General features: G+C 38.0%; 2 protein-coding genes across 2 annotated transcripts in view; one reads left to right on the top strand and one right to left on the bottom strand.

Moving 5' to 3' along the window:
* Nucleotides 1-8130: 8130 nt before the first annotated feature.
* znf503 (zinc finger protein 503) lies at nucleotides 8131-10966 on the bottom strand. Its single transcript, XM_082154060.1, has 2 exons — nucleotides 10394-10966; nucleotides 8131-9997 (listed from the first exon to the last, which is right to left on the bottom strand). Exons 1-2 carry the CDS (start codon nucleotides 10652-10654, stop codon nucleotides 8582-8584), a joined length of 1677 nt encoding a protein of 558 aa, XP_082010186.1. The 5' UTR covers nucleotides 10655-10966; the 3' UTR covers nucleotides 8131-8581.
* Nucleotides 10967-14797: 3831 nt separating this feature from the next.
* lrmda (leucine rich melanocyte differentiation associated) overlaps nucleotides 14798-19201 on the top strand; it is a 294340-nt gene continuing 289936 nt past the window's right edge. Inside the window, exons 1-2 of the mRNA XM_082154025.1 lie at nucleotides 14798-15341; nucleotides 16007-16107. Of these exons, the coding sequence (XP_082010151.1) occupies nucleotides 15300-15341; nucleotides 16007-16107 (143 nt within the window). The 5' untranslated portion in view covers nucleotides 14798-15299. The remainder of the gene's footprint in view (nucleotides 15342-16006; nucleotides 16108-19201) is intronic.

The raw sequence follows: 19201 nt of genomic DNA, 5'->3' as shown, positions 1-19201 counted from the left end.
CTGTAGAAGTATTGTTCATTCTTAGTTTATTTTAACTAAAGTAACTAATGTTAACTAATGAAACCTTATTGTAAAGTGTTACCAATAAAACAGTAGTATTATGAAATATTATTACATAAACATTTTTAAATATATGATACAAAAATGTGATATATGTTTATTCCTGTGATGGCAAAGCTGAATTTCATTTCAGTCCTCCGTGTCACTGGTCCAACTCGACCCGCTCCGGGCCGGATTCGAACTGTGGTCTCCGGCGTGGGAGGCGGGCGCTCTAACAAGGACGCTAAAGACTGTAGCCGCCAGCATGCCTCTTGAGGCCTTTGGAGTGAGGTTTAAACACACAGCTCTTACTTGCCTATGTCTGTTACACTCACCCCCTAAACCTCACTCCCATCCTGGTCAACAGCACCAAATGTAACCGGTCCTACTCCACCCACTCCAAACGGGATTAGAACCGTGGTATCCGGCGTGGGAAGTGGGCTTAATAACAAGAATGCTACAGACTGCAGCCAATAGTGTCAGGCGAGTCCATTATACAAACTAGTGAAATATTTCTTGAAAATGCTGTAATACTTTTGTGGAAACCGTGATACATTTTCAGGATGCTTTCATGAATAAAAAGTACAATAACAACCCTAACCCTAACCACTTTTTTTTTTTTTTTTGAAATAGAACTTCACTTTTAGCCAGTCATGTCTTCATTCTTTTGGGCTCATCTTGTACTCTGATGTATTGAGCATATGACCTTTTAGTATATATGTATGCGTGTGAGAGTATGGCTGAGGGCTGATGGATGTGCACATGGAGACACTGCTGGAGTTGTGATCTCCCACCAGATGTGTCCGAGCCGAAGGGAGAAGCTCCACACGGCCTGTCAGAAGCAGACTCCTTTAAGAGGAGACACAGGTGTTTGCCCCCAGAAATCCGAGAGAAATAAACTGTCAGGAAGATGGTCAGAGGCAAAAAGCATGGTAGGAGGAAAGGATCCGACTGCCAGATGATTCCTTAAAATGGACTAATTTATTCAGTAATTATATGACGTGATGCTAATTCACTCCACTGACTTTGGTGAATTGACACAAGCAGGATTTTAGTGATATTATAAAACAGCTTGCTTTAAAGTTTGGCAAAGCCACCATAAACTATGATTTCATTTTCATGACACTTTTGATTGATAGACCTTTAGCTTTTGATGAATTACCACTCATGTTGCTCAAAGTACAGTTATGTATCAAGTGTCAATTTCTTATCCCTTACAAAACACAACTCATACACTAATATTCTCAAGCAAATTTGACCTTTTGAATAGGCATAATACTTTGCCCCAGGAAGCATTGTAACTGCTTTTCATTGCATTGTTGAAAGAATGCATTAACATTTTCTTCCCGGTTGCACACACAGAGCTCTGCCAATTATATTACAAGAGATGAGATAAGTAATAACATATCAAAGTCTTCCTGTACTCATACAATGCTTTTTCACAAAGGTAATTGCTTTATTTTCATGCAAAACACCCGTGTGGCCTGCGTGTTATTTTCATCAAGTTGCGTCTTTGTCTGTAGGGCACAAGTAAAGCAGGACTGAGAGTAATTTTGAGCTCCTACTTTGCAGTTAACACTAAAATGCATTAAAGCAATAAAAATGATGTGAAGGTCCATATTTCCTCGGGCTGTGTTGCTGCGTGTCTGGACCCATTTGTCTCTTGGTCAGATCTATTAGTTCGGCTGTGCAGCGATCAACACGGCCGGAATCTTCAAATATTTCTTTGCAATGTGTGATGTGTAAAGGCATCATAACCAACACCATGAAAACAAGCTTAACATATTGTCTAAACTGTTTCCTTTGAATAGATGCACTGTTAGCATACAAAAGCCATGTCTCGTAAGTGAGGTCAAGAGTCAGGATTCTGAACTGCCAGAGAAATACTGCTGTTTGTTATAGTTTAATGTCTCACATTGTCTTGCCAGATAAAGCTGTCAGAAATCACTTTAGTCTTTTGAAATTTTAATTCTGCATATATCTGAGCAGATCAGAAAGATCATTCCTCACAACATATCTGATATTAGCATCACCAGCGAGGCCTGTTGACAGTCCATCATTAGGTCTGTCATGGCATCCGTCCTGAATGGAAATTTGGTTGCTAATATTATTCAGTGTCTGCTCAAGAAAATGAACTTTCATCGCTTTGTGCACATGTTTTAACAACCTCACAAAGAGCATGGCATGTAATTTTATTAAAATCAGAAGTGTGCTTAAAAAAGTGCTCCCAAGAATGACAATGTGCATGAGTGCAAAGAACAGATTCAATGAGCTGTTACATTCCTGTTTGAGTGCCTCTACAGTTCACAGGATCATTCCGAAACAAAGATTAATATCTACACTGCACCGTCCAAAGAGTGAGCAATAACATATACTTATTATGCATATAGCTGTCAGTGTTTATGAAGCCTATATCCTGCTTATTACATGGCTACTCGACAAATATACCTAAACATAAAATATTGATTTGAGTCATTAATATAAAAAAAAGAGTTAATTAGAATTTACGAAACAAGCGACGTTGCAACAATACGAACACTGCAACAATATTACAGAAACATTAATACCCAAGTAGCCTGAGTTTTGTGTCTGAATTAAACAAGGGACAGTGAGTCCATGCTGTGGTGTGAGAGCTGCTTCTTAGCATTGTGTCTTACGCTCTTATCTCGCTTAAAGCCACCATGAATTCATCATTTTCATGGAATATTGCAGATTTTTTTTCTTTATATTTCAGACAGAACAAGTAGCAAACATAGCATAGCATACAATATTACAAAACAACAAAACAATGTGTGGCATTAATTGGTGAATATTGCAGTATTGTTTATTATAATTAGATTTTATAAAAAATTATTTATCTCTGATGATGTGTTTACTGGTGCGAGGGCGGGACAACCTGTCAACCTAGCAAATCACAACGATCCAATGAATTCCTGATGGACAAAATCAGTCCTGCCCTATTTTTCTTGTTCAAAAAGAAGTTTCACTTGGATATACATCACAATAGGAAGAACAGTCTATCGCAACTTCCATATAATGCCGAGTTTAAGTCATCATCTACCTCTGAAGTTCAGTTCCAGTACATTGATGTGACCGTCACAACAGGAAAACCGCAGGACATCTCGAAACACCCATAAATTATATCATCCAGTTACTGCGAATTCATTCTTTCAAAGTAGCTACGAAATACAAGTGCATTCTTGCGTTAAAACATCCATGAAAGTAGCTTCGCCCGGTTTCGGTTAATCCAGAGTTGCAATGTCAATGGTTGAATGCAGTGACTGACCAATAAGAATCAAGGATTCCATAAGTAAATTATTCTAGCTCAAACAGTAGCTGGTGCAAGCAATACCAAAAACACGGGTTGAAAAGTAGATTGTCTGGATAAAACTGGCCACCAAATTCATAAATGTGAGTAGGACGTTTGTAGATATTGTGTAGATATTCAAAGTCTAAATGAGACAAAACTAGATGGTACATTTCAGATTATGACATCAAACTATCAATACATTGAAATTAAATGGAAACGTCCAATAGTGTTATATTATATAGCCCACAGCATCATGACGATGTGGAATATTCTTGACCTTCAATAATCAGCGAGACCTTGCAGAAGTTTGGTCAAGCAAAATAAAGATATGGAGACTCAGATAATTGCAAACACAAGCACATTGTCTCACTACTACAAGCTCATCTTAGAAATCTCAGCTATTTATCATCGACAGACATCCGAGCCATCACTGGGCTCTTTACGAAAAAACCCATTAAGTATTCTCAGAGAATGGTCTCATTTCCATAAAATATTCTTTGTCAAAACCCCAAAATGTGCAAATGAAACAGGCATTGAGATATGATAGCAGAGCCCCGAGAGCTGCCGTAAATGACCTCAATTAGGCACTTAAAGCACAAGAAGGTGCCTCGCATCGCAGGCCCTTTGAATGACAAGCCGTCACGGAAGCCATTTTTCTTTGGGCCTTTCTCACCTTGATGAGCACTTTGAATTTGTAAATCAATGAGGAGAGAGAGCGAGTGTAAGCGCCAAGAGATACTAGGAGCCCGCCGTGTTCAATGAGTGAATTGTTTGCCTGGGTCTCCATTACCACTCTCTCTGGGAGCCGTGGCCGGGATTAATCTGTCAAAAGGGGGCAATTTAGCATTGATGAATATGACATGTGACCATTGATGATGTTGATTTTATCTCTGGAGATTAGCAAGATTTACTTCAGATGGGTAATAACGTCATTGGCTTGATGCAGTGGATCTGTTTATGAGCTGATTAAATCGTGGAGCTCCTGCTTCATTTCATGCCATTTGGTTTATGGCTTCATTACTGCAATCACAAAAGCTGTGGTCATTTCCACCTCCTGTGTCAACATAAATCACTCTTGAAGATTGCTGCTATTTGACTGAGTGGAGCACCTTTGGGTGAAGACGATTATCTGAGCTATGCGAAATAAGTTTTGTACTTTACAAGGTTAAAATTAAGCTGTTTTAAATGGTCTAAACAACTAGAAGGCCTGTTGCTAGAATGTTTAAACCAAGCTTTCTCATTTGAAAGATTGCAATGATAATTGCCCTTATCGCAGCTAAAAAGGATTTTGTCTCAATCACATAATCCCATAAATCAAGCCACTCTCGTGAGAGAAAGATATAATTGTCTGTGACTTATGTCTAGAAGTTTAGCATTTGCGTGGCACTCACATATTGACACAGCTGTTGCTCAAAGCATAGGATTGCTATGTCAGACTACAGCGTGTCTGTTTATTTTATCACACGCCTAGTAATTACATTGGTGTCAGTAGTAATTTTGTGCTATTTAATAAAAGAGTGAAGTGTAAATCAGTGGTGGCAATCCAGGTGTCCTCTAAAGTCCAGCTTTGAGTGGTAAGTAGGTTTATAGCAGCTCCAGTAAAAGGGTAAATTCAGAGCAGGAAGGCCTTGTGTGTCAGCATACCTTGGCACAGCCTCCTCAGCATGGTCTATAAATCAGCCATGCATCTCTACCAATGCAATTAGTTTTTTAGCACCTCTGGCATGAAACCTGAGGTGTGGCTATGCACTGTACACATGATAATTATTAACCATACTTATGTTTGAAGTCCCAGAGACCCCAGTACTGTGTGTGAAATAATAATGGTATAGTTTTAATATGAACTTAGTTTTTTTTGCTCTTCCAATTATTTAATATGATCCTCTGACTTAATACAATCCCAGACATAGTTTTAAAGACATTGCTCTGTTTTACAACAAAGCTGTTATTCAGAAAACACTTTGTAGAAAAAAACAATTACGCAAATATCTGGAAATTCCTTTTAAACTGATTTTTTTTTTTATGTTTTATAGCTGGGGTGTTTGAGGCCCCAAATGAAACATTTATCATGGAAAATATATGTTAAACTTTATTTAGCTTATTATAAGTTAATAAGATTGAAAGAAAGTAAAATAAAAAATAAACTTTGAATACTTTTAAAGTATGTTTTTGAGCTATAGCAAAAGAGCCTTGGTGTCTTGTAGTAGACCCCTAACAAAACATGAGGGTGAACACTTTCAATTGTATAAAAAATCATGTGGCATGTTGTCTTGTTGATCTATGAAATGTTTCCCCTCTCAAATAAAGGACTCAAATTCATCTCCTATAACAAGCCGTTGTTGTCACAGGTTAATAAGGCATTCCAGTCCTCCTCTTTTCCATATTGTGGTTGCCTGGCACCTTACACGAGACCACTGTGGAAGGTATTCACTTTATTTATCGCCCTTATAAACATGCTCATTGCAGGGCTGATCAGTAGTGTAAGTCATGCTTTACTACCAGGCAGTGGAGTTCTGTTCCTCTTTATACTCCTTAGCCACAGTGAACAGCAGTGGAAGAAGGCATGCGGGGTAATTTATGCACACATGTGCCTGCTAGCTCCTCTGATGACAGGCCCGGGAGGAGGGGCACATGATGAATGGCTTTCCATCGGGGACCTCCTCACAGCCACCATGATGTGGGTAAAAATGGAAATTGCTCTCTTTCACCGTCATTACATCAGTTTAAAGCTTGTGTGGGCCTCCAGAACATAGTCTAGTTGCTTCGCGTCTATGACATTTCTGGGCGGGTTGAAGTTTTCCATCTTTAATGAACTGCTTTAGGAGTGTAAATACAATCATTAATTAATCTTGTGTCATTATTCATAACTTTAGTTAATAAAACTCATGTAGGCCTAGTTCGTAAATATATATAGGCCTGGCTTATTATTTTAAGTTCCTATATCCGGGGTTAATTGTTATCTCTCCCAAAATTTAAATAAAAACATAAATAAAAACAAAATTAATAAATAAACTATTGGATATTCAACTTAAATGTTGTTAAAAACGATATATAGGCTAAGTTTAGTCGACTCATATGTGCAGTTTGTTTCGCGAAACAGTTAGCCTAACAATGGACAAAAATACGCCTAAAATGTCGTGAGTCGATTTGTAGCCTAGGCTATTATATTTAATATTGCTATATTAAATGATATGTGTAATGTAGGCTGCTTTGTGAATTTATGTAGGCTAGTTAATGCAGTTAAGTATAGGCCTATTGCCTTATTCGTTACCTGCGCATATTTCAGTTCTCCATGAGTAAAAAAACAAACAATAGCCTATAAAATCACTTTTGCAAGAGTAAATATCCACGTTTTTTTATTCGTCTCGCAAACAAATATATCAGTAGCCTACATTTTTTTCTGTTCTTATGCGTTATCCTAGTTCTTTTATTAAATTAAATTGAGCATGCGATAAAGATTTCTCTTATTTTTCTTTTTTATTACACGTTTTTTAAACTAATTACAATCGTGTTGATTATAATTTCACATTTTTCAGTTTAAATATAGCCTAGTATATGGGCTACTTAAATAAAAGCTATTGTTGAGGAAATAATTTGGCGATCAAATATAGATGGGCCTTTAGAAAACACAAACCCTGCTTTTTTTTCTAAGCTGGAAGCCGTTAGTGTTTCATTAAATGACAGATAGATTTACAAGTCTAGTCGAATGACAATGTTTGTGTTTGCTCACTGAATGAAAATATTGCTGACCGTTTAAGGCTACTCTGGTATTTGACAAATAGTGTAGCTACTTCTACTCCTTGTGTGTAGCCTATAGGCTATCTGTAAAAACCTCGTAAAAAATGTTTCGTTAATTCACATAAAACAGACTTAAACCTGATATTGGGTAATCTATAACGAATAAGATGTCCTACAATTAGGCCTATATTAAACTAAAAATGTATGGTCAATCGTTTTTTTTTTGTTTTTGTTTTTTTAAATACAGTCTGTTTCCTATAATAGGCTATTTATAAACAAAGCACTCGCAATGTTGTCTCTTTAGCGTTTCTCAAACATAACTCATTGTCCACATAAACCATTGACGGCTGCAGTTATAACTTATCCTACTGCAAACGAGCCTAGCATTACAAAATAAAATCTTGTTCAACAAAACCACAACAAATGCACGTTCAGAATTCAGCATAGCCGTTTATATTCTGAAATTATTATTCGATATATGGTGAGATGATGGACTGACAAAATGATAGAGTATAAGATATTGAAAAAGAAAGTGAACACCGGTCGTGTCATTCACCTAAAAGTTGTCCTGAAAACATTTTCTCTTTGTAAAAATATGAAAAAAGATGGCACAACCCCTTGATTAATTTATCGTCGCCCAGTAAGAAATAAAGTGGCAATTTCTACATTTATTTTTGTATTTAGAAATAATCTATTTTTTATTTATAAACTTCAATGCATAACCTGAAATTATTTCAAACGTGTTCTGGCGTCATTTCTTAACATCGTTATACCAAACTTTCAATTCTGATGGCTGGGTCAGTCATTAGAAAAATAAGAATAATAAAATCTCAGACACCGACGAATTTTTTTTTTTTCTTATCTTATTCGAAGTTAAATCGTTTAGTAGAACTGTAAAACCTGAAAAAGGCTGCAACCATGGAAATAAGCTACATGATTTGTATTTAAAACGGCAAAATCAAAATAGGCTACTCAAATGACAGAATTTAGTTTGAGTTGAGTTTTGGTGATGTTTGGTTAATGAATAGTACTGAAGACAGAAATATGGAACAGAATTGTTTCTTATTTTTCCAGAATACATACAAAAAATACCAATTCTCTCTCCGTGGTGAACACCTGAAAAATAACGGCAATTTCAAATCATGTGGACAATTTGGGATTTAAGAAACAAACATGCATGTAAATTATCTTCTTTTCAATGAGACATTAAATAATAACGAACAATACAATCATAGCAATTCCAAATCAACATCCAACTGAAGACCCCTATTTTATTAGTACTCTAACATGTGTTTCACGTTATCTACAGAGTTCATGTAATGCACTTTTGAGTTTCTCAAATATTTTCATTTGTATTATTGTCCGCTTTAAGCTGACATAAATAAATACAGTGAGTCCACGGATCCAGTCCTTCAGTGGCGCGATGATATAAAAGTCTTTATATTTCAATCTTTATAATCTATAAATTTGGACAGAGTCTGTTTGTTTTGTTTTTTACTGGTATCCAAGCGCTGCTGCTGTGGTGAGTCTTTGACCGTACAGTGCATAGGGAGAATAATAAGGACCGGTCGCGGCAGGTACTGGAACCGGTGCGCCGGGAGTAGGCAACGGACTCTTTGAATACGGGTGATAGCGGCTGCTTAGTCCTAACGCATGATGCGGGCTCCTAAGTGTCAGTGTCCCGGGGCTCCCAGGGGCTCCTGAGGGCGGCATGTGCATATGGCATGCCATTGCTGCGGCGGCAGCATTAGCTAAAGATGATGAACTGGGATAACCCGATATAAACTTTTCGGTCCCGGTGAACGCGGTGTGCGTCCGCAGGTGGTTAAGAAGTTCTTCGGAGGATGAGAAACGCTTGTCACAAGGTCCGTTAGCTGACACCCAGTTACACACATGCGGAAGAGGGTCGTTGGGCAGCATGAACCCATAGGGATACAAAGGGTGTCCACCAAAAGATGGCGGCGATGAGTGAACCCCGTGCAAAGGGTGTGTTGGGTACATGAGTTGATATCCGGACTTCAAAGCAGCCGCCGAGTCGTGTGTGCAGGAAGCTCCGGCCGCACCGGCCAAGTGGCTGGCACAGTGGTAACTCAAGCAGTAAGGGTCTCTACAAAGGCTGGCTGACATTATGGATGGAGGGGATGCCCCGGCTAGGGGGCTTGAGCCAGCTTTACTGCAGCCCAGCTGGCTGGCGAGCTGTGCATTGACCAGACTTCCACCGTGGGGCAGGAAGTGTTGGGGATAGCCGGCGTAGGCCCCTGCTAAACTGCCAGGGTACGTCATGCCAGCCGGGGGTAGAGGGAAAACTGTCTGGCCGGGTTTGTACGGAGAAACGGGGGCTACAAGTCCTGACCCCAGGACGGAGGCTGAGGATGAAGAGGTGACACAAGAGGACTCCGACGTCGCTGCTTTGGATCCTGATGTGGTCTCCTGGTGCTGGTTGACCTCCACGTTAATTCCCGCACAGCTCACGCTTATCCTGCTATGGCTGATGCTGGTCGGTGCAGATCCGTCCGAGGTGCAGTTTTTATTACAATCAGACTCTTTCTTTTCGTCTCTCTCTCCCTTTCCATCTGACGGCATCGGGGAAGCCGAAGTGCTGGAATTCGGGCTGCCAGTCCTGGGAGTGAATGGCTGGCAGGTGGCGCTAGGCACACGGAAACCAGATTTCTCTCCGTTAGACACCCCAGAAGACGAGTCCTTCTTATCCGATGGCTTGGAATACGGCTTGAAGCTGGATTTGTCTTCCACACCGATGTCACTCAGTTTTAAAGGGCCAGATTTCGACTCTTTATCGTTAGATCCGTTTGATGTAACCGAGGAGAGTTTGGAGGAGGGTGGAGGGTCCGGTTTGCCGATCTGAGAGCACGTTTGCGCAAGAAGAGCCAGAGGACTTTTCTTGGCATCGAGCTGCGAGGACAGATAAAAATAAAGGACGTAAACACCACAAATATGTAAAAGCACAATCATTACAAGGCATTTGTCTAAATAAACAACAAATAAACTTCCCTAAACGACTCGTCGCTTCTATTTGAGCGTTTTAAGCGAGTCGATAATGTGCGCATCGCGCGAAACGGACTGGAAGCCCGTGCCAAAAGCGCGTTTACAATGTTAGCTGGATTAAAGAGAAAATGTGTCAAATTAAAATACGATGTTGGCTATTGGATTTTATTCATTTTATCCACCCAGCCCCGCAACGTCTAATCCAAGATTCTCGTAATGCTCCGTCATTTCTCCGACAAAATAGAATGCGGACTTGTCAAATATCATGAACAGCTTATGAAACAGCAAATATACGCATCTTACCTCAATTGGACTAATCGGGGTGGATGGCAATGGCTGAAGATATTCAGGGTGTAAAATGTGTCCTGTGCGTGCAGTAAGCATTTTCAAAATCTTTATGGGAATTCGGTTAGCTTGCCGTAAAGGGTCCGAAGGAGGGACGGAATGGAGAAAAGGCTTGCAGACGACCGCGGAGTTGTTATTCCGAGAGCTGCTGCTGGTGCTTTCCCAGACTAGATCAGTATCACTATTTCTTGAAGCAGAAGCAGAAGGCGATGTGATCATGACCCAATTCTCATGTATTTTGTTGGTATTTCATTTATCAGATTAATAAATAAAAAAACACTATGCCGTAATCTTCATTCAAATAGTAGAAATAAAGATAAATAGTATAATCCGCATGGAGCAAAGCGCGAGGCTATTGCAGATCCGGAACCGCGTGTGACACCAAAGGCATAGCGCGCGCTCTGTCTCTTCCCGTAGGTCCGCGCGCTTGTCCTCCCAAACCAAGAACTGGTAGAAATTTTCACTTCAAAAGCAGCTGAATTAGTCCGAGATTAAAGCCCTTGCCGCCTTCCAATCAAATGGGACCCCGAGGTGATTGGAGGGTCAAGGGGATGTGACGTTCCTCCTCCTGCAAGCGCCTCTATTTTGACAACTTGGGGGAGGAGATTTTGCACAATATGTAGGTTGTCGTTCACGCCGATGTCTCTGTTAAAAATGAGATTTAAACTGCTCGCTATTCATTTTCACGAGCATGCTTCCATAATTTTGCCATTTTTTAAAAGAGTAAATAATTCTCTCATGTATTTACTCTTCGTCTCTTTTGTAGGCCTTAATAAGATTAAGCTCCATATTTACCGATGATGATTAACACCATCAACAAAAACAGAATTAAAACATTAAAGTTTGGGAGATTCCTTTTTATTATTTTTATTATAGGCACTTAGCTCTTTGTAGGCTATAAGACCTACATTTTTAGTAACCATTTTTCCTTTTGATGTTATTTATTGTATGATTTTAAATGTAGCCTAGTCTTTTTTTTTCTAAGATGTTGTGTGCCTTTAGTCTTTTTTCTTTTTCTTTTTTTTTACCGTTAGCCTACCTTATGTGAACGGGCTAAAACATCAGACTATAAACACAAGATCAACGTGTAGTGTTTGAATTCCCCAATCAGACAAGCGTTGACAAGAGCAGACCAATGCAGTGATAGAGGGATGTGAATGTCACATGTTTTCAATATAATATAGACCGCCCTTCTATTTCTATCCCCACCCCTCCGTCAACTGTCAATTCTGCTCGACCACAATCAATCAGTTATTTGTCAGTTGCTGTCAATCCTTTTCTTACTTCACGTCAGCTTTTGAAGCTGATTATGTGCCGCGAGTGACAGAGAAAAGGGCAAAAGAAGCATCCCGGAGAACAGTCACTTAATTTGAGGGGCAGCTTCTCTGTTTGATTCAGTTTGGAAAGGTTTTGTTTAAAACCTGTGGTAAGACAAGAACCCTTTCCCCGTGTTTCTTTTTTCTTTCATCTTTTTCTTCAATTGAAGTAGAAATAGAAAATCAACAACTGGACATTAATCATAGCCTATAGTTTATTTAGAAATACAGCTGCTGAGTGTAAAAAAATAGTAAAAAATATATATATTTTGAAGTAGCTACTTTTTGAGAGCGTCATAATTATTTTACTTTTATAGGACTAACAAAAAAAGTTATAAAATAAAAACACGAGGCAAGCAATTAATGTAAATATTTTGCTTACTTTATAGGCTATAGGTTAGCCTATAACATGTGTGTTAGCTAATTTTATTTTACATTAACAAAACAATTTCATGCCTAACCTGTTGTCATTTTTATGTCCATTACCATTTGTATAATTGTTTAAACTTTTTCTGTTATTTTACGGATTTATTTTTTTACAGGCTAGCCTATATAGCCTAGGCCTATGTGTATAACTTATTTTCCTCTGCAAGTAGCCTAGGCCTACTATTGAATTAAAAAGAAAGAAAAGTCGATGTGTTGTGAAAACCAGTTTTAAACATGCCGAGGCTAAGTTTCAGACAGGTGTACATGATATAGCTACTTCAAATTATATTTTCCTTGTCTCACATGCAGTTTCAGGTCTTTCCGGACACTACATGTTTTGCACAAATGTAAACTTCACTTGTAGGTTATTGCGTTGCCTCAAGCAAAACCCAACAAAACTTTAACTCTGAATGTTAAAAGACACAAGAATACAATAATAATAAAAAATAGTCCAGACGTTTTTTCCATTCATGTCAACTAAATTTTATTTACACACAATAAAATTATTCATTTTATTTGACAATACCAAAATACATAAAAGAAAGAGAAATGATCTGTCAGACCTTTGAGAAAAGAAGTTTAAAAAGCCTTGAACTATTCACCGCTGAGACGGCTAATCAGTATTGAGGCTCCGGGGCAATCGGGCAGCTTTTCAATGCGCTTTGCCTTTCATCTCTCACTGGATGGAGGCGCTCAATTAAAAGCCTATCAGTTTGTAAGTAAATCAACGCCTATCAAAGTTGTCACATCAAACAAAACGATTATTATTGCAACCCGCCTCCACCATTAATCTCTTTCTGCGGTAATCCGCTTGACAGGTCATCTTGGAGAGCAAGAAAACCTGGAGTGGACAGTCATCAGCGTGAAAGAAATGTATATTTTGCTGGAGTATCTCAGACACCTCATGAAACAGATAACCCTGGTCCGTGACAAACAATACATTTTACTGGTTTGCTAAACTTGGGAATTAAACCCCAGAACGCAGTTTTATTTAATACACTTAAATAAAATAATAGCCTCACCCCCTCCTTTAAAAAAATCGCATTAATTAAATTGGCCAAGTAGCCTACATCGTACTTTTAAAATAAAAAAATAAAAAAATAATTGTAAAAGTCTATAAACCAATAAGAACGTGTAAGGTAATTATTCATCACATCTCGCTCTCTCTTACACACAGCTCTCTCTCCAGGAATCAATATTTAGGCTACTGATTGCATTTGCCTTTTTTTTGTAGTTTACGTGTTCTAATATTTAGAAAAGTTCGAATTATTTAGCCACAATAAGTAGGCCTTGCTCAAATACATGCACATAGGCTAGTCTGAAAACCAGGCGATCTGAAAAACGTAGGAAAAACCCTTTTCATTATTGATTTACTACATTAACAATAGGCTATTTGTAGGCTGTTTAAGTTTTTGAAAGTGCAAATAGTGTTAAGATTTTGCTGTAGGCTATTATTCCCTATTCTAATACAACACAGACACTAGTGTTGATACCGGCCATTTTTAAGATGAACGCAGAATCTTTCTTAAGCATGGAAAGATGTGTGATTGTTTTCTGCTGAGGCTGTCAGCGCGTGACACACTGCGTGAGAAATTAGGGCAGAGAAGGGTAACCATAAATTTCAGCATCGGGCAAAATTCTTCTCTTTATTGTCTGCATGACGAATGAGCTTCTGAACCAGACACCAAACACTCGGTATTACCCTTAAATGGGAACATATTTTGGGGGGTCATAATTGATATTATTTAAATGCAAATGTATTAAATATATTTCATATCGTCATGTTTATGCATGACTATAGGCTACCTATATAGTCATTTATAGAGTTGACTAAAGCGCCCGAAACCCCCGCGTTTGTTCAAAACATTTTCTTTAGTTAAATTTGAGTGCCGCACATTTACTATTTATTAAAATAAACAATAACACTAGGTCACATTTCACACAGTTTTTTTTAACCCCTCAAGTTACAAATATATTTGAAAGGGTTGCTTACTAAGTGATGGGTAAAGCAGTTTAGTCAGAGTGCAACACAAAATCATTTAAAATAAAAACACAGTAGGCTATTCATTTTACTTTTAGTGCTTAGAAAAACTCGCACATTACTACATTACGGAAATTCAGCCAACTCGAATAGTTTAAAAAAAACAGCGTCATAGTCCGCTTCCTTTCATTCAAAGCGTAGGCTAGCATATACGATATAAATAACAACAACAATAAATAGTAATAATACAAAAACTCGGTTATTCTTTTACATCTGTTGAACATGCATTACAAAGCATTTTCTATCATTAAGTTTGGCAAAAGAGACCACAACGAACCACTTTACCTTACATTACACACGCGCTCCGATGTGATACGACAGGTATGAACATTTACTGACACAATTCCTTTATTTTCTAAAAAGATGATAATATGAAAAGATTTCCAGTGGCGTCTAATGGAGCACATTTTAGTAGCCAAACTAAGTCGTTACATTATTCTAGTATTCGTGCGCTACCGCCTGCATTAGATCAGAAATCCTAGTCGTCTCCACACTGTCTGTCTGCGCGTCCAAAACTTCCGCCTATGGGAGGATCCGTCGTGACGTCATGCTCTCGAGCCCTTTCTGTATGTCATACAACGATAACAAAAAAGCTTTAATGTGTTATTTTAACATAAATATATTAATTGAACACACGAATGTGAAGAAATACAGTAAAATATGATTAGTGAATTTATAATACAGTGAAATATGACTTCTGAATTGTAACAATACGTCGTATACTATGTTAAACACATTCTTTGAAGATTCTAACTTCCAGTGATTAAAACGGTTGCTTTTTTCAACAGAAAGCTGTCCGCATTGCTAGTAATAATGCCACTCATCATTATTTTTATGGCAAAACATCCTTAGGAATACCGTTTAACCAGCTAAAACTGATTTGAGAAATTGAACAGTGGCGCGTGCTTCCGTCTAAGATCAGCTGACTCGAGCACGCGGAAGAAGTAAAGCTTCATACGGAGCGTAGATTAAAAGTTTATTTTGGAAACATAAAGGAAACTTTCCAGTCTTATGAGCATAAAAAGCTTTGCGTTGGTCCTCGTTAGAAGTTTATTTCTTTCTGAACTGTCATTTGACTGCAATGGCATACAACGAGTCAATGGTTGTAGTGAATGGAAGTCAGGTAAGTGAAATATTGCAAACACGTTATCCTGTGACCTATATTATGGATTCAACCAGTAGACACCAAACGCCCAGAAGTGTGCGTTTGTTTTTGTCTTTTTTGTTTGTTATTGTAAGTCATGAAGTGACATGAAGTTGGATATATTTATAAAATAAAAATACATCTGTATCGCGAGACAATAGTCAAAAATATGAATACAAATATATTATAAACTGCTTACATAGTTGTTGATTAACATAATAACAGTGGTTTAATTCACACAATAGCTGTGTATGAAGTATTTGCCTTCACATGTTAATGCACAGCTGAACAGCTTCATAACAATTTAATAATCTCACCAGCTTTTATGTTTAAGAAGGTCTATTTCTTGAAAGAACATTAATTCAAAGTACCAACTGTGTAATAAAACTGGCATCTCCTCCTGGTAACACTTGATTTTACAGCATCTTTGTAACACTTTACATGTACTTACAATAGTAATAACAGTCAATTATGCATTTGAATTACATGCAACTAACCCTAAACCAAACCCTATTCCTAACATTATAGTAAGTAGGCTACATGTTGTTAATTGAGATTACTCAGTACTTATATGTATAATTTTACTGTAACTAAGACACCTAAAAAAATGTAACACTCTTCCTCTCTCTGATGCATTGATGCAGGTGTCCTGCATTGGGCTTGATTGGGAAGACATTCCAGATTTTCTTGGGGCAAAATATGGAGAATTGGCAAGAAGATTAGACCTCAGCTTCAACCAACTGAGGTAAGTTACTGTTTTTGTCTGAATGTAACACTTAACAGGCCATGAGAATAGGAGGTCCATGATGATGGAAGACAGCAATGACATGCATGGCACCTATTATGCACATACTGGATTCCCATATGATTCTGAGATGGGTGAGACATCATGTTTTTTCCCCTATGTTTTTGCAACAGGATTATGTTTGACTTTATCCTCTCTGTAAAGATGGAAAATAACCATTATAGGTAGTTTTCACATCTGTTGTGTTTTTGATTTTGTGCTTCCGTTTTGGTGTATTTCTGTTTTGAGTACACCTCTGTTAGGCCCTTTAAGATGCTGCTTGACCACAGATGCTGGCAGTGCACATTAAGGAATTCATATCATATATGGCTATTAAATATGTAAGATAGACTCCCTTTGCCTAGAGAAAAACGCTTGAATTGGTTGAGAAAGTTCTTGCGTGAAGGATGTTTCTATCATGTGAAACGTTCTAGAACATTGCCATAAATGACAGGATCCCAACCGCATACAACGTCTCTGATTCAATCTACCTGTCGCGTGGACAGTCACACCTTTGCATTAAGCGCAATTTAATACATGCGTTATGTGCATTACATTGTCAGCCGTGTCATCGAGACATCAGAGAGCGGTGGGTACAGTAACAGCGTGCCATGCTGTGGCCAGATAAAAAGCCTGATCAATAAATGTGACATGTTAATGCTGAGCAAATAGAATAAAAGAGTCCTTTGACAGGACATGAAGAAGCACCTTGTGGCAGCTGGGGAGGGGGATGCCATTTCACCAGCAGGACTAGCAAAGCTGATCTGACAACTAAAAGAGAGGAGATGATGGTTATAAGGTGCCTTTGTTTCAGACTTCTTTTCTTGACCTGTCAGGCCTTGAAGGACTCTGAATGGGCCTCTTTTTGTCATGTGAAAATTGTCGTCTTGAGGCAGTTATCTGTGCTGAAAATGTGGATTCTTCCATTTAATTGATTCGCTTTGCACTGGAGTCTGTCACATTAATAATTGCCAAATCCTGCGCTGCTTCAATGTGTCGCACATAAATGTACGCTTATCGGCGTATTAATATTCCTAATGAGCATTTGTGACTGGCAACCCGGCATAGGTTGAACACTGTAGAACCCAGAATTATCTATGTTTATTGTTTAGATATCATATTTGATGTATTTTTGCATCATGTACTGAATTTGGTCAACCGTCATGTTAGGGCTGCACAATTAATCGAATTTGTAATCGCGATTACAATTACGGATGCCACAATTATGTGGTCGTTCATAAGGTGCAATTACAAAAAAAAGTCCACTTACATTATTCTGTGCTTAAGATGTTTTTCTTTCTACAGCTTATCTTAAGGGCTTTTTCCCCATTGTTTTAATTTTGGTTTAGTTTTGACATTTGAAAGTTTTAAAGTTTTTCAGGAAGAGTGTTTTCAGATGTTTATTTTGATATAACAATATGGTATAAATATGGCTTCAAACAATGGTATAAAGCTATTCAAAACATCATTCAATGTAAATTTTGACAATCGTAATTAATAATCGCAATTACAATTTCAAGGGAATAATCGACAGTTATGATTTTTGTCATAATCGTGCAGCCCTACGACATGTGCATAAATTATATAAAATGCTATACAAACAGATATCTGATCATGACTGAAGGAATCAGTACACCTACTCCATCCATGAATTTATAAAGTTAATGGTTCAGAGGTTTTTTGTGTTTGTTCTTTAATGCAATGCTCTTTATTGCATCAGTTTCATCCGTAATGCTTCCTGATAGTTTCACCATACACATAGTAGCATTGCTACACTGCTTGCACTGTGGTTTATTGCCTTTGTTGAACCATTATGCTATCATCAAATCATTTATAACTTTTTATGAGTAAGATAATTACCAGAATAGTTGGGAACATCGATAGCCTATTAATGGGAATTCTTAGAACAATGTCAGGTTTATTGTTTTTCCATTAAAACCCTGCAGGATTTACATTACCGATGCAGTGTCGTACACACAGAAGAGTGAGGTTTCACCACTTATGTTTTGTACTAACCCCAGTCTTGTTCACTCGGATTCACACTTCCAATAAAGATGATATTTGGGAGCAAGGCTTGTCAGCAGACACCCCCACTCTCTGACGTCTGTATGTACGTATCAAATGCAGAATGTTAAAGCTGGCTCTGAAATATTTTTTTTTACCACTTCACAGAGACTTTGAGCAGAACAGAAGATTCTGTTACTGGAGCTGTTTTGGTCATATGCTTTGTTGAGGTTAGGGTTACATTCAGTGTGAAATCTAATTTATAAAGAAGCATGTGATCAGAATAAAGTGAGGATGTGGCCTACAGTCAGGATTTCACTGCCTCTTCTGCCATGTTCACACAAAGACCCCACAGTAAGAAGTTAATAGACAGACATCCTGCCCTCTAGCATGAGGACTTAAATATGTGAACATGACAAAGTGATGGAAAGGTTCTTTCATGGTCCTCAGGGCTGCCACAAGACAATTTAGGTCATCAAGAAATGAGCGTTTATTCGGGATGGGTTATGATAGTTAACTAGTCATACGTTTTAGATTCAGTTTTTATTTAATTTTTTTCATATTTTTTTTTAGTGACAGTTTGCAAGGTAAATCCCTTTGTGAGAAGTCTTTTAAAGAGATACTCCACCTAAAAATGATAATTCTGTCATCATTTACTCATTTACATGTTCTTTTTTGGAAATAACAGAGAATTGTATCCTTTTTCATTCAATAAAAATAAATGGGCTCCAGTGTTGTTTGGTTTCCAGCATTCTTCAAAATATCTTTTTATGTTCCATAGAAGAATGCCATACAGGTTTAAAACCACATGAGGGTGAATAAATGACAGATTTTTCATGGGTGGGGTATCCCTTTAGTTCATCCTTTTATGCACTGCTGCTACAGCCATACATGCGTTGCCATGAATGTTGCATTTTAGTGCTTGTCAACTTAAAAAGAGTTCAGATTTAAAAAGTATGTCTTAAGACCTCCGCGTCTTGTTGCTTCTGTCCTGTTCCTTCCATATTGTTCATATTGTTTCCTTCCCAAAACAAGCCTTTTGTAAAGAGAT

This window comes from Leuciscus leuciscus, assembly GCF_965113295.1.
Source record: "Leuciscus leuciscus genome assembly, chromosome: 22".
Lineage (NCBI taxonomy): Eukaryota > Metazoa > Chordata > Actinopteri > Cypriniformes > Leuciscidae > Leuciscus > Leuciscus leuciscus.
The sequence above is the reverse complement of the archived record's forward strand: the minus strand, read 5'-3'. Positions and strand labels throughout refer to the sequence as shown.